Source organism: Anarrhichthys ocellatus, unplaced genomic scaffold (assembly GCF_004355925.1).
Source record: "Anarrhichthys ocellatus isolate YVR2014 unplaced genomic scaffold, GSC_Weel_1.0 scaffold2, whole genome shotgun sequence".
Classification (NCBI taxonomy): Eukaryota; Metazoa; Chordata; class Actinopteri; order Perciformes; family Anarhichadidae; genus Anarrhichthys; species Anarrhichthys ocellatus.
In genome coordinates, this window is record NW_022280032.1 from 2,357,448 (window position 1) to 2,371,210 (window position 13,763).

At 46.1% G+C, this 13,763-nt stretch overlaps 1 protein-coding gene across 4 annotated transcripts in view; it reads right to left on the reverse strand.

The window, feature by feature from the left end:
• lrrk2 (leucine-rich repeat kinase 2) overlaps window positions 1-13,763 on the reverse strand; it is a 27,743-nt gene continuing 13,980 nt past the window's right edge. For all 4 annotated transcript variants that reach the window (XM_031857310.1, XM_031857301.1, XM_031857318.1 and 1 more), the window contains 30 exons: window positions 13,489-13,561; window positions 12,934-13,130; window positions 12,599-12,849; window positions 11,376-11,524; window positions 10,619-10,712; window positions 10,343-10,529; window positions 10,073-10,254; window positions 9,701-9,924; window positions 9,340-9,467; window positions 8,795-9,013; window positions 8,503-8,704; window positions 8,214-8,302; window positions 7,550-7,737; window positions 7,262-7,416; window positions 7,006-7,149; window positions 6,688-6,879; window positions 6,063-6,209; window positions 5,779-5,891; window positions 5,462-5,652; window positions 5,135-5,295; window positions 4,749-4,919; window positions 4,278-4,378; window positions 3,924-4,133; window positions 3,401-3,594; window positions 3,146-3,218; window positions 2,860-3,050; window positions 2,470-2,625; window positions 1,773-1,975; window positions 1,041-1,109; window positions 1-954 (listed from right to left, as the gene is read on the reverse strand). In XM_031857310.1, coding sequence (XP_031713170.1) covers window positions 830-954; window positions 1,041-1,109; window positions 1,773-1,975; window positions 2,470-2,625; window positions 2,860-3,050; window positions 3,146-3,218; window positions 3,401-3,594; window positions 3,924-4,133; window positions 4,278-4,378; window positions 4,749-4,919; window positions 5,135-5,295; window positions 5,462-5,652; window positions 5,779-5,891; window positions 6,063-6,209; window positions 6,688-6,879; window positions 7,006-7,149; window positions 7,262-7,416; window positions 7,550-7,737; window positions 8,214-8,302; window positions 8,503-8,704; window positions 8,795-9,013; window positions 9,340-9,467; window positions 9,701-9,924; window positions 10,073-10,254; window positions 10,343-10,529; window positions 10,619-10,712; window positions 11,376-11,524; window positions 12,599-12,849; window positions 12,934-13,130; window positions 13,489-13,561 — 4,779 coding nt within the window. In that variant the 3' untranslated portion in view covers window positions 1-829. The remainder of the gene's footprint in view (window positions 955-1,040; window positions 1,110-1,772; window positions 1,976-2,469; window positions 2,626-2,859; window positions 3,051-3,145; window positions 3,219-3,400; window positions 3,595-3,923; window positions 4,134-4,277; window positions 4,379-4,748; window positions 4,920-5,134; window positions 5,296-5,461; window positions 5,653-5,778; window positions 5,892-6,062; window positions 6,210-6,687; window positions 6,880-7,005; window positions 7,150-7,261; window positions 7,417-7,549; window positions 7,738-8,213; window positions 8,303-8,502; window positions 8,705-8,794; window positions 9,014-9,339; window positions 9,468-9,700; window positions 9,925-10,072; window positions 10,255-10,342; window positions 10,530-10,618; window positions 10,713-11,375; window positions 11,525-12,598; window positions 12,850-12,933; window positions 13,131-13,488; window positions 13,562-13,763) is intronic.

A 13,763-nucleotide genomic window follows, 5' to 3' on the forward strand; every position in this document is an offset into this window, starting at 1 on the left:
TTAATTGAAGACTTTTTACTTCCGTGTTCATTTACATTAACAGAGAGCCATCACAGTACACACAATAGTGTTTGACTTCATCACAAACAGCGACTTTCAGTAACATGACATAAAAACTTTGTACAAATCCATTTGAGACGTCCCGTGTCCTGTTTACTAACGAGCTCACAGACATGAGAATAAATAATCACATGTACACTTTTAGAGGCTTTTTTTCCTTTGGCTTTCGTTCCTTGTTTTGTTTTTTTTTTAAAGCATACTGCGGGTAAACAAGTGTCTCTTTTTATCAGGAGGTCTTCCTGAACATCTGCGCTGATAACAACGCGAATCAGTCCATCTGTGTCCCTTTTAGAGAAATGTCTCTGCACAAATTACAAAGGTTGTCTTGTGAAACACGGCAAATCATTTCATAAGTGTGCATCTTTAAAAAGAGACCTTTGATTGATTCATTGCAATGTACAAAAGCGGTAGGTAGTGTCTCTGAGCACCAGAGTCCCTTTAGGAACTCATTTTACTGCAGCAGGGTCTGACAGTCTGCCCCGCTCAGTCCTGGTTCTGGTTCTTCCGTGACTCTCCTCCATCCAGCGGGTCCAGCATTACTGAGAATCAGATGTTACTCTGACCCGGTGGCATCGATGACGAGCATTAAGAAAAACGACATAGAAACAGCCAATCTTCTTGCTGATGGACTTGTTTACTTAAGTAGGTCATATAGAGGCGTCAGAATCAAATAGAGTTCCTCACAGTAACTTTAAATTAAATAAAAAACAGACACCGATTGAAACGCAGGTTGCAGAGTGAATAAAACGCACCAACACACGTGTGGGGCTCAGTCATGATGGAGCTGCTCTCTCATCTTGGCCGCTATCTGCTCTCTTTTCTCGCAGTGTTTGTTCAGGTCTTTGACCTCCATCGGCAGCGTGCTGCTCCACACCATTAGCACCGACTCCTGGTCTGAGAGCAGGAAATATAAAAAACTCACTTTTAGACCCAATGCAGAGAACACACAGAGCGCACGAGCAATGAACCGACAGACTCACCAAACTGATTTGCATCTTGTGGGAATCTTCTGCCCAGAACCAGCACCACGTTCTTACAGTTCAGTGTTTCTAGTCGTGAAAAAGAAAAAGATCTGTCGTCACTATTGACAAGACTCAGCGAACGAGGGGAGGGGGGGGGAAGAGCAAGACATATTGAATTCAATATGGAGGCAAAGTGTGAGCAGCATGCGGTGTTGTTTCACACATCAGTGCTGACAGACCATGACTCATTATGAGAGAAGACAATAGAAAAACCCAGCTGTGGTATTATTTTTACTTTAACTTCCTTCCTTTTATATTGTCACTCATTCATTCATTTTCCTTCTCTCAAAGCGTTTCCACTGCGGCATTATGTACCGCTTTAATTAACTCTAGGCTCAAAGACTTCAATAAAAGAAACACGTCTGCTGCTTCTTTACAAACGCAGTAGAAAGTAGAACAAAATGCAAATTAAATGCAAATTACATGGTGAATGAGTGTGTGTGCAGGAAACACATTTCCCCCCAAAATCTGAAGTTCTCTAGAGGCATAAAACATTAACACTTATGCTAATTAAGTCAATCATAAGGGTAAGGATTGTATTAGTTGAATCCCTAACAAAATAGTTATACACAATAACTATTGTAACTATAGTAATTAATACTTTCACAGTATTTACACAGCACTTAGATGCACTTGAAAATCTAACTTTTTACAGTACGGGACCTTTAAATAAACGGATAAAACACTCACCTATGAGTGCCGAGGCCATGCAGCGGATGGAGTCGCAGCAGGGCCCGATGACCTGCAGCGTCTGGTGTTTGGAGAGCTCCAGCAGCAGCAGGTGGCCCCCTCTAGTGCCGATCCAGAGGGCTGCAGCGCTCTGCACCAGCAGGGCCTTCACTCTGGCCCAGGAGGGAGTCGCCTCGGCGGGCAGCTCCACCTCGCTGTCCTGTCTGCAGGGAGAGGAGGACACACAGCTGTTGAGAGGACGTTTGTCGTATGAACCTGCGGCTTATCGACCTCTGCTGACACTAGTGTAGTAGTCAAGACCTAAACCCAGACCGAGTCAAGACCAGACCAGTGAGAGGCCCACAACGCATGACCCACTTATGATAAAACATGAAACATGCAGACCAGAGTCACATCTCAAATTGATCTGAAGGATCCACATTACCATAAAAACAAAGGAAGATTCCTCCTCATTCATCTCAGTAGCAGGAGAAATGTCTTGATGAAATAATGAAAAGGAAATGCTGGGGTGAACTGTATGAGTGGAAATGTTCCTTTGTTTTCTACGAGCCATAGAGGCTGTTACATCACTTCCTTTGTGCTGTGTCGACATTCATGCCCGTCTGGTTTTCAAGAAACACTAAAAACAACAAAGTAAAATGAAATACAGCAGCGAGCCATGATAAAAAATACATAATGAATACATGTGCGTTCGTACCTGATGATCTGAGCACAGTTGATGCAGTCCACCATCCTCTCGCCCCTCTTGTCCCAAACCTCCACGCTTGTCGTCCCGGCTTTGCTCAGGTAAACGTATTTATCCACAACCAGTCGGGACACGCACGCTTCACCTCCCAGCGACCGCTGCTGCTGCCTGAATAACATGAAGACATGATGACTGATTTAGACTTTTAACATCACGCAAATCTAATCCTAATTCTCTTTTTTTCTTTGATACTTCTTATCAAACACAATTGTTAGGAAAGGACAGATTTATGATAGAAAAGTATTTTTCGTGTGACTATCATTCAGGCTCATTCTTCAGTCCCGTCGAGATCGACAGTCTGACCTCTCCTGCTAAACTTCTGACTTTGTGCCGTGAACTCACTGCAGGACCAGGCTGGGTCTCGTGTCGATGCTCTTGCAGACGTCGTAGTCAGCGGTGAAGGAGAGGATCTTGGTGCCGCAGCCGGCCCACACGGATCTGCTGTCCAGCGAATGAGACGACTGGCCCAGGCACACGACGGGCGTGTTGACGTTTCCCACCGTGAGCGTTTTGACCGGCTGCCCGTTCTCCTGCTGGAGGGAGGAGAACGGGAAGAGCATCAGAGACAGCAGCGTACACGGAGGACCAGGTGGGACTCAAACACACTTTGATCTTTGATGATATTTACCTCGAGAACAGAGTCCTCGTAAACAGTGAGAACTCCATCAGCCGTCCCAACCAGCAAGTAATTCTTTCTTTGGCTGAAAAGACAGAAGGGCCATTTTGAAAGAGGTTGTAGATTCAGCAGAATGATCTTCACAGAATCGCATGTGAGGAAACTGTAGATCGTCATTTGCAGATCTTCTGTAAGATTTACAGAAAATGTTAACTTTAGAAACAGAAGTGATATTTTAATTCACACGATTTAATATTGAAATCTTACGTGCGACGAGGGTGCACGTGGAAGTACAGCGAGGTGACGGCGTCCGTGACACTCTGCAGGCGGTGCCACTTTGACGCGTCGCGAGTGCTGACGACCACCAAGGAGCCAGACTGGGTGCCGGCCACCAGCCAATCACACGCCTCGCTCGGGATTTGGATGGTCACGAGACACAAGACGGGACTGGTGTCTATATTCTGCAGGAGCGAGAAGGACACCTCGTAAACAGGACGTATGAGGTGGGTTTGATTTATAGGAAAGGCAAGACTGCGACAATAAAAAACGCAGTCAGTAAGAAAAAACTGTCAAAAACTGTTGTCCCCAGTACTTAAGACACAAAAACATGGGAAGAAAGGGTTGAACAATACAGAAGTTACCCTTTAGGACATGATATGAACTATGAACACCAGAGAAGGTGAATATTAAAAAAAGCTGGTACAATACACCCCGTTTCACCGAAAATCAACCCGAACGTGTGAGATCAAGAAAACATTCAGTCCCGAGGATAACGGCGCTGTGTTGGTACCTGCGTCGTGACGGTGCCGTCTTCCAGGTCCACAGCTGTGATGGAGCCGAGTCTCTGGGCGCTGCTGCCTCCACCCACCCATGCTCGGTGGCTGTTCGGGGGGCCGTCGGCGCTGCAGGCGCTCACCGCGAGGCACTCTGCGTTGAACACCCGGGGAACCACCAGCTCCCTCATCAGGTACATCTCCCCTGAATTCAGCCTGTCAAACACCTGCACACATTACAGAAGACACAAACACCTGTTCACTGTGTGTTGAATGGGCTCCGACATCGAATTAAAGCCACTTTGTTGGCCACAATCTTTTTCTTTTAATAGCACCACCACAGCTCGTCCCTACGATGCTGACGTCCTCACCTGAGCAGAGGTGGGTCGACCCTGAGGGCTTTCCCTCAAACAGTCCTTCATCAGAGCCTGGAAGCCCGGCCACGGTGAGCAGCCGTAGTGTTTCACTGGGTCTGTGTTCAAGGCAACGCAAGTTTATTTATACTGCGCTTTATATGAAACATCAAAACACAAAGTGCAAATGAAACATTACAAAAGGACATTTAAATAAAATAAAAAACAGAGAATAAAAGCTAGCTAAAATAGAACAAGACAAGTATAAAATACAAGAAAGTATTTAATAAAAGGGAGCAGCAAACATTCAAACCGTTCAGGGTTTGTTACCTCTACTGCACAATTTATGCGTTTGTTGTCATTATGTACTTTTGCTTTTATCACTTCCTTTTGTGCTAAAAATAATAATAATAATAATAATAATAATAATAATAATAAACAACATCAACACAATGCACGACTCTCTAAATTAAACTCTTCAATCGTTACCTGGCAGTTTCCCCTGCACCGCAACCTCGTCGAACTCGCTGGGGAACTTCATGCCGTCAGAGATCCGCTCGCCGCAGGTCAGGAGGTCGTAGAGCAGCAGGCCAAAGGAGAACACGTCGGCCTGCTGGTTGTAGATCACGTTGCCTCGGGCCACCTCCGGTGCTCGGAAACCTGCCACATGTAGAGGAAGACATTTTCAAAATAAACAACAAGATGACACTGACCTGCAGGTCCTCAGGTGAGTATTTGTCATCTTTGTTTTGACCAACTTCCTGCTAATCCCGCTGACTTTACCCACGATATTGCCACACAACATATGGCGATACGATTTCCCCCCACCCCTGGTCAATACAATAGGAGTGTTTGAAGTCTTAGGAGGCGTCGACCTGGCGTGCCCTCGGAGCTCCTCACTCCCATGCTGCAGCAGTACTGAGCGATGCCGTAGTCGGTGATCTTGGCGATGATCTCGGAGTCGGTCTTCAGGTTGAACAGAAGGACGTTGTGGGGCTTGAGGTCCCGATAGATGATCATGGCTGAGTGAAGGAACCTGATCACACAGATTGAACAGCGACCCAAGGATTTTTATTTTAATTATTTTTAAATATTGGTAACTTTTTCTGTGACGCCCATGACTGTAATGCATTATAAACATACTTATAACATATTATAATCAAATGAAATTAATTCTAGTGAATTAAAGTCAGACTGTGTACCTGAGTCCGTCGGCCACCTGCAGGGCGATTCTGTGCTGGAGCTTCCTGTTGAGGCTGCTGTGCTCGTGTTCAAACAGGGAGTCCAGCGAGCCTCTCAGAGCCAGCTCCATCACCAGGACCGGGGGAGACGAGCCGGCCGCCAGCAGACCCACCAGGCTGGGGTGACGGAGGCGACCCAACACCACCAGCTCCTGGAGCCAAACGGAGGAGGAAAAGAAGTGAGTCAAGAGGAAGTGAGCTGCTGTCTACTGTACGTGTTGTCCAGGACACAGAAACCACAGGGAGTTTTTTGGTTTCTCGTTTCTAGTCAGTGGTACCTGTCTGAGGAGTCTGTAGATATAAAGCTCAGATGCATGCTTGTTGAATATTTTCACAGCCACTTCTTCGTTTTTGTAGACACTTCGATAGACCGTCCCAAAGCCTCCGTCCCCTGTAGAAGAGAAAAATAACGTATTTATGGGTTTCATTTAACAAGACATTGAAGAAAAAAAAGATATGTCGATCCTCAAAAGTTTCAATTTTAATAAGTAGGTTTAAAAAAAATAAAAAAATAAATAAAAAATAAAAAATAAAGAAACAGAAACAGTTTGGTGTGGTGTACCCAGGCGGTTCTCTATGGACATGTCTACGTGCAGCTCTCCACCGTCCAGTATTGTTCCTGCAGGCTGGTCACTCAGCACCAAGTCAGGAGCGATCTGAGAGATGGGGAGTGTGCAGCGGGGGTCCTCCGGGTTCACCAGCAGAAAATCTATGATTGATAATGAAATCATTCAACAAAACAGATTTGAGATAACTGGAAGCATTCACGAGGGACGATTAAAGCAACGTTCTTCTGTTCTGAGCACTTACTGTATAACCAAACAGTGTGTTCCATACTACGGTGACCAGATGTCCCGGTTTCAAGCTGGTTGTCCCGAGTCTTATTTTAAGTGCCTACAGAGACGTTTATCATGTTCTGTCCCACTCATTATTACCCCAACTCAATATTAAAAACATAAACAAGGCACCACACGTCACGCCCGGTTTGGGGGTTTGAAAATATGGTCACCCAATTTCAGGAGCAGGGTTGTGTGGCGGTGTCACTTAATGGCCGATTACCTCCAAGCGCCTGCACGCCGAAAAACACATTTTGTTCCCAAAGGGCCGGGTTGACCTGCTCTGATTGCCGGTGACTTGATTGGTCACCACAGAGGAAAAGTGTTGTTTTTTTTGTGCGGTTTACGTACCATTGTCAAAGCAGGTGAAGAGGTCCTCGAGCAGAATCTTGCTCCACTCCTGCCCGTCCTCAAAGCTGTACAGAGCCCACTTCTTCAGCAGAGCCTCGCCGCTGCCGTGCATGTCTGTGTTCAGCAGGCCGGGAAACCACTCCTCCAGCAGGGAGTCGATGTGGTCCACCACCTGACCCAGCAGCACCCGGCCTGGGGGGGGGGGGAAGAACCACAACACATATATATACACATATACACATATACACATATATACACACATACATACATACACATATATATACATACATACATACATACCTTTAAAAACAACCTCACCTTTGCGTGAAGAGGGCACTGTTATCCTGACGAAGCTGGAGGGGTTCTCCTCTGAGGAAGCCTCCACCAGACAGTAGGCCTCCGGGGACCAGCTCAGGTACACGCCTCTCCTCCAGTAGATCCGGTTTGGTCGCACCGCTTTTCCTGGAGAACACACAGCGAGATCATTTTTGTAAAACTCTTTTTATGCATTTGCATCTGCAGAGCAGCACCCTCTCATGAGAAAGGGACTATGTCTACTCTGCGTTCAGTTTACCTCTTCCACAAAGCAGGTAAGAAGAGACCTCCAGCAGGTGGCTGATCTGGCGAGACCAGTAATCCATGGGGAAGTACGGCATCTCGTACAGACGGACAATCACCTCGGAGTTCTCGCAGTGAGGCAGCTCGATCACCGGTCTGTGTTTGGACAAACTGTAAAGAAGGAAGAGACGAGAGGTTCGAGGCGCAGAAATATGGTGATCTGCCAAATGATTTGGTCTCTCTACGATGGCACAATCCCGTAAAACTCCTACATCTGTAGCTGCTCATTTAAAAAACAACATACCTGCTGGGCACCAGCAGCTGGTCCTCGCCGAAGGGTAGAGCGATCTGAAACTTCTCCAGCAGCTTGAAGAACTGCGTCAGGTGGCTCTTGGGGAAACATTTGGTCTCAAACAGAAACTTTTCCACCACTGAGCGCTGAACAACTCCTTTAGGATGCTCCCAGAAGCCACAGCTCTTCAACGTCAGTTTCTACACAAACGAACAGACAGCAGCTGCATTTGTGCACCCGACAGATACGACACATTCTTTAAGTGATGTACCTGAACACGAGTGTCAATAGACGGGCTTTTATGTGGCCGCTGACCAGGTGGCAACCTCCGGTTCTGAAAAGTGAAGTGAACCTGCATTCTCTCTAATGGCCATCAGGGGGCGACTCCTCAGACTATCTGATTGTATAGAAGTCTATGAGAAATGACTCTACTTCTGACTTGATTTAGGAACAGCTGATGTCTGCTTGGACCTGACGCACATCTTCTGAGCATGCACAGTATGGATTAAATGCAGCTTAATCTCAACAATCTCTTGTAGAAATGACAACAACTAGAAAGAAAATCCAAAGTAAAAGTGAGAACAGGTTTGTTTTGTTTTGTGTTGTTGTTGAAGCAGAATCAGCTCAGGCGGCCTGAAGCATGTCTGATCGTCTCTGTGTGTTCGGGTGAAGCTACCTGGGAGATGATGTTGCACAGCCACTGTGGGTCGATAAAGTAGAGCTCTTGGAGCTGAAGAGCAGGATCATCAAAGTGCAGCAAAACCCCTTCAGTGACAGAGGAGGAGACGAAAACAATCAGGCTTGGTCAGATAGATTGTTGACTTGAGGTTTTGTCTTGAAGTGCTGATGCTAAGATGAAGGAGAGCTGATTGATATGTTGAATTGGGACCAATTTAAAAAGTATATCAAGGTAATATTAAGGCCTGTGTGACGCTGAATGCAGCAGACCTGATCCCCCGACTCACCGGCTTCACTGAGGAAGTGGATGGCGTGGGGCAGCTCTGCCTCCTCCAGCTGCAGCTGACTCTCCTGGATGAGCTGCAGCAGCTCCCGGTGCCGGAGAACGGGGAACTCCGGGGGAACCCTGGTTCTCTCCTGCAGAACCCGGCGCTCCAGCTCCACGTAGCTGTCTGGAACCAGCTGGCCCATCACGGGCTGGCCCTGGATCTGTGGAAGCGGGAGGAGACGGGGAGGTGAGGACAGAGCAGAGCTAGATAAAAAGGAGAAAAGTTTGATGTGTTCGGTGTGTACTTTTACCTTAAAGTTGGTGGCTTCCCTGGCGATGGCCTTGCGCAGCTTGGCCATGGCGTCCGAGTCCTCGCAGACTGAGATCATGTGGTAGTCCCTGATGGCGGGGAAGCCCTGGTGGTTCAGCAGCTCCTCCCTGATCTTGGTCAGGCAGGCCTGAAGCTGCAGCTCATCGCTCACATCCGTGTGGGTTCCCACCAGGATGACCGGGGACAGAGGAGCCACGGCCTGGAGAGAAGAGGAGCGTTTTACAGCAGAGGGAAGAAACATCTACACATGGATTTACTTTCTCCAAAGCACTGTTTATCTTAAAAACAAGTGAATTAAGTCTGCCAATGATGGGAAACTGTTTTCTACAAAACCATAGTAGGCCCACTGTAGATAAAGAGGGGGGGGGATGACTAAGAATGTCCAAGATTAAAGTGGTAAAGTTAAGAGAATTCCTTGCTTGATATCGTTGAAGCCTTTAGTCTCTTATTCTTCTCAGCAGGATTAATATATTCATTTCGATATTGATCTCAACAGTTACTCATGAGAACGTCTCTGTGACTCACTTTGATGTTGAAGAGCCAGGGCTTGAGCTCCTCCACCTGACTGGCTCCTTTGCTGAGGTTGTACACCACGAGGTAGAGAGCTCTGGAGGTCAGGAAGTGCGGGTGAGAGCCGCTGAACTCCTCTCCTCCTGTGTGGTAAAGACACAGGGAGTGAAACTAAATCAGCTGAATAGGACCCCCACATACTCTATCAAATGTGTGACTGTCAGTGTCTTACAACATTTCCCCCAAAGGTTTTTCCTGGCCTTGTGAACAACTGATTCACGAAGTTTCATACAAATCTAATTAATGCTGAGACTGTTTCTCCAGGAACTTGCTGTGTATGTAAAATAAAACCTTCCAACTATATATGTTGACTAACCGGAGAAGTCCCAGACGTTCAGCACCATTCTCTTCTTGTCCCGCTCCCTGATGGCCCAGTCCCGGACGTCGATGCCGACGGAGGCCAGCTTGGAGTTCAACTGGGAGCGCTTCAGCTTCATCAGCTGCTGGATCAGGGAGGTCTTCCCGCTGCCGGCGTTCCCCACCACGATGAGCTTCATGCGGTAGTACGGCACCGCCTTCTTCAGCCGCTGCTGCAGGAACCTGGGAGAAAAGTAATTATCGTGAGCTTTACTTCTTCCTCGATATATTCAAGACTGAGTCATCATAAACTGTAAATATGGGATTTGAAATGTGGTATTCATTCTTGGTGTCGTCACAAACGACAGCTCAGGTTCGTGAAGCCGCTGACCTGACGATGTCTTTGGTCTTGCTGCCGATGAGTTTGAGGTCCAGCTGGAGTCGAAGGCCATCCAGCGGGAGGTCCCACAGTCTGCCCAGTTTCCCCATCTCATCGGGGAAGGACCGCAAGTTAGCGTTACGGCTCACGTCCAGCGAGGTGAGTCCTTCCAACTGGCCGATCTGTTGGGGGATCTGACCACAGACGACACAATCGTCATTTACACAAAAATACACATATACACTGTGCTTTTCACAGCATTCATTTGAGACACTTCTTTACCTGAGCGAGCTTGTTGTCACTCAGGTGGAGTTTCTCCAGTCTGGTCCACTTGTGGATCGGCCCGCTCAGATCCAGAACCTTGATGGCGTTGTGGCTGAACATCAGCTCTCTGAGGTTGCTGGACTCCCAGAGTCCTGGGCCGGGCAGAGCAGCGATGCAGTTGGTTCTCATGTCCACTGATCGCAAGCTGCACACATGGAAGGATGAGAATTAAGCGATAGTACTACAAGGAGAGGGATGCGTGAAATGTGGACATGTGAAAACTGTCGGACTTACTTTGGGAGATTAAGTATGGCCTCAGGAACATCGGTGAAGCTGTTGTTTGCTAGTTTCAGCGTTGTGATCTTGGACGAGAGATGTGACAGAGAACCTGGAGAAGACAGTGAAGATGTTTCTGTGTCTCCACATCACCAAATAAGAATGTGGAACAACCATTTGTCACAAAATGGTTTTTTTTTTTGGAGAAAAAAAAAAACGAACCCTAGAATTCAACGCTGAATAAGTCAGATTGTATGGATTCATTTCTCAAACCGATCAAGTGGCCTCTGAAGCCAATCTCCGATATCGCTGACTGTCAATTTTGATAAAAGCTCTTTCTTCCCTGAAGGAGTTTCTGGTGAACCTGCATGATTTCATCGGATTGCACCGATGACAAGCATTAAGAATAACTATATAGAAATAGACAATCCTCTCTCTGATCACTTTTGTACGTCATATTTAGGCATCAGTATCAAATTAAGACCGTTTCATAAATCAGTTAAATGTTCCTCATAGTAAATGTAATTAAAAGATTTTCAAAAACCCAGAATGCCTTTAAAGCTATGCCTCCCGACTGATTCTGAAGTGTTTTGGAGGGACATCGGTTGCTTAAATATTCTCTAAACCTGTGCGTCTGCTTGGTCTGTCCACACACCAGTGATCTCACTCGGGGTCACATGTTGCTCGAGCGCATTATAGATCACACGGAAGGCAGAGAAATAACACCCAATGCTGTTCAATTTTTTGTATTTAATAAATAGTTGATAGTACTCACAGATTTTGTTCATGGAGGCACTGAATGTTTCCAGCTTGGGGCAGCCGGTCAGGAAGTCTGGAGAAACAGTCTCCACACTGTTCTTGCTCACGTCGAGCAGCTTGATCTCCGGCAGACACAGAGGCACGCAGAGCTCAGTTAAACTGTTCCTGGAAAGAGAAAGAAGGGAAATAACAGTCTTCAATATTCTGCAATTAGACATATGGATTACAGGTTATTCAGCACATTAAAATGATAAGTATGCAGGAATAAGAAGCTAATTATTATGATTTTAATCCAGTTTGTGAAAAACATTTACCGTCTTCAAAAAATGAGTTTGGGGAGACTTTGGTGTTGAGCTCGGACATTTCTTATGAACGACTGCACTAACTTGACAACAAATATCCTGCACACGTGTCCCATGATTTACATAAAATCAAACATTTACAACAAAGATGAATGTGCAGCACAGCAGCTGTCGTATTAACGCTGTACTATTGTGTCACACGGCCGTGTTAAATTATGAAAGAACTCTTTAATTCCCTAATATATACAATATATAAGTTACTGTATCTGATCATCATACACTATGTGGACATGACCTCAATGATGTTTACATTATTGACTTATCGTCCACGGCTCCGGTACGGGAACATTTTGGGTTTCAGCCAAACGAGTGTTGTTGTTGTAACTTATATGCAACTTTAAGTTCGTTAACAAAGGTCCAAACATTGAGAACGTGATTGGCAGGATATTGCTTGTTAAGGAGTGAATGAGTCTCTGTTGAGGAATGAGTGACTCTCTTTACCCCTGATACAAGAGTTTAGCTGCAATTTTGTTAACAAAGCATGAGAGTAGATTTTTATCTTTGTTTTGATAGTGTGGTTTTATTTTAATTGTATTAATTGTGTGCTGAGGTAAGCTAGTTTCGACCAAACTCATCCAATCATATCGCAACATCAATCTATCAATCAATCAATCAATCTGCAACGCCCACTTTTGAGCGGTCCAATCCGAAGCAAAGATGTGATTTAAATCCCTCAAATATTACACAGTACAGAATCTTAATACGTTAAAGCATCCGTTTGACTGGGAATTTAAGATTTAAGTTCACTGCTCTGTAAAAGGGTGTTCTTGCATTATTATATAATCATATTATCCTTTTATCAGCGGCAGAAAACAACTATTTCCGGGACTATACATCGTCCAGTCATGGTTAACCGGCCTCTCCCCCAGCAGCTCACCCTTCCAGGACCAGCTCCTCCAGCCGGTCCGTGGCGCGGCCCAGCTCGTGAGGGAACGCTGTGATTTTGTTGAAAGACAGATTGAGGTGCCGCAGCGATGGGCAGGTGACGGCGGGGTCGAAGGTCAGCAGGGGTGCCACGCAGTTGCGAGAGACGTTGAGCGTGCTCAGCGAGAGCAACGACAGCAGCTCCGCCGGCAGCGAGCGCAGCTGGTTGCCCTGCAGGTCCAGTCGAGTCAGACTCCTCAGGCTCTGCGAGAAAAAGAAAAACACGCTTCAGTGTCTGTTTCCTTTTTTATCTTGTGATGCATTGATGATCCGGCATTGATCAGATACCTGGCAAAGAGCTGAGGGGAACTCCAGCAGACTGTTGTGGCTCAGGTCCAGGCGGAGGAGATGCCCCAGCTGCTGCTGGACGAAGCCGTCGTCCATCAGACAGGACAGAGAGTCCAGCTCGTTACCCGACAGGTCCAGCAGGAGGATCCGCTCTCTCTCCTTGGACGGAGCGGCCGAGCTCTCACCAGAGCCGAACACTGGGGAGGCGACAAATCATTAGCTAAGAACTGATTCAACAAGACGAGAGCTTTTCTCATCTGCAGAATGACGTGTGGAGGAAGAGGTTTTGTGTGTTGAAAGACAATAACAAACGTCCGGCATCAACTCTGTCTGTTAGTAGGGTGAAAGCATCCTGTTAAACTGTAGCTAGATTCATTGTTTACATGCTGTGAGGAAGAGATTTGTTGTTGTTCTTTCTTCTATAAAGAATAGTTCATCTTGTGAGTTTATTTTATATTTTCTTAACTAAACTACTGTACTTAAAGTAATCATCAACACTAGGTCATCGTTCCTGCAGCTGTGTTTGACAGAAGGAGAATGAAGTTGAACTGAAACCTTTTTGACCTGAGCCAGTCCTTCCATATCTCCTCTGCACATGCTCACTGTGTTCACTCTCAGTTTGACCACTCTGGAAAAGAAAAAACCAACAGTGAGGGGAGAGAAGTGCATCTGGGTCAGATTTACAGATCTACAGATCTACTACTAAGAGACTAAGGACTGCAAGGAAAGGACTTCTTACGAGTAATTAAAACTATGTTTTATGTTAATTATAACAATGAAAACATCTGGCCTCATGCAAGAAACAAATGAAAATGATCAATTTCCTTTAT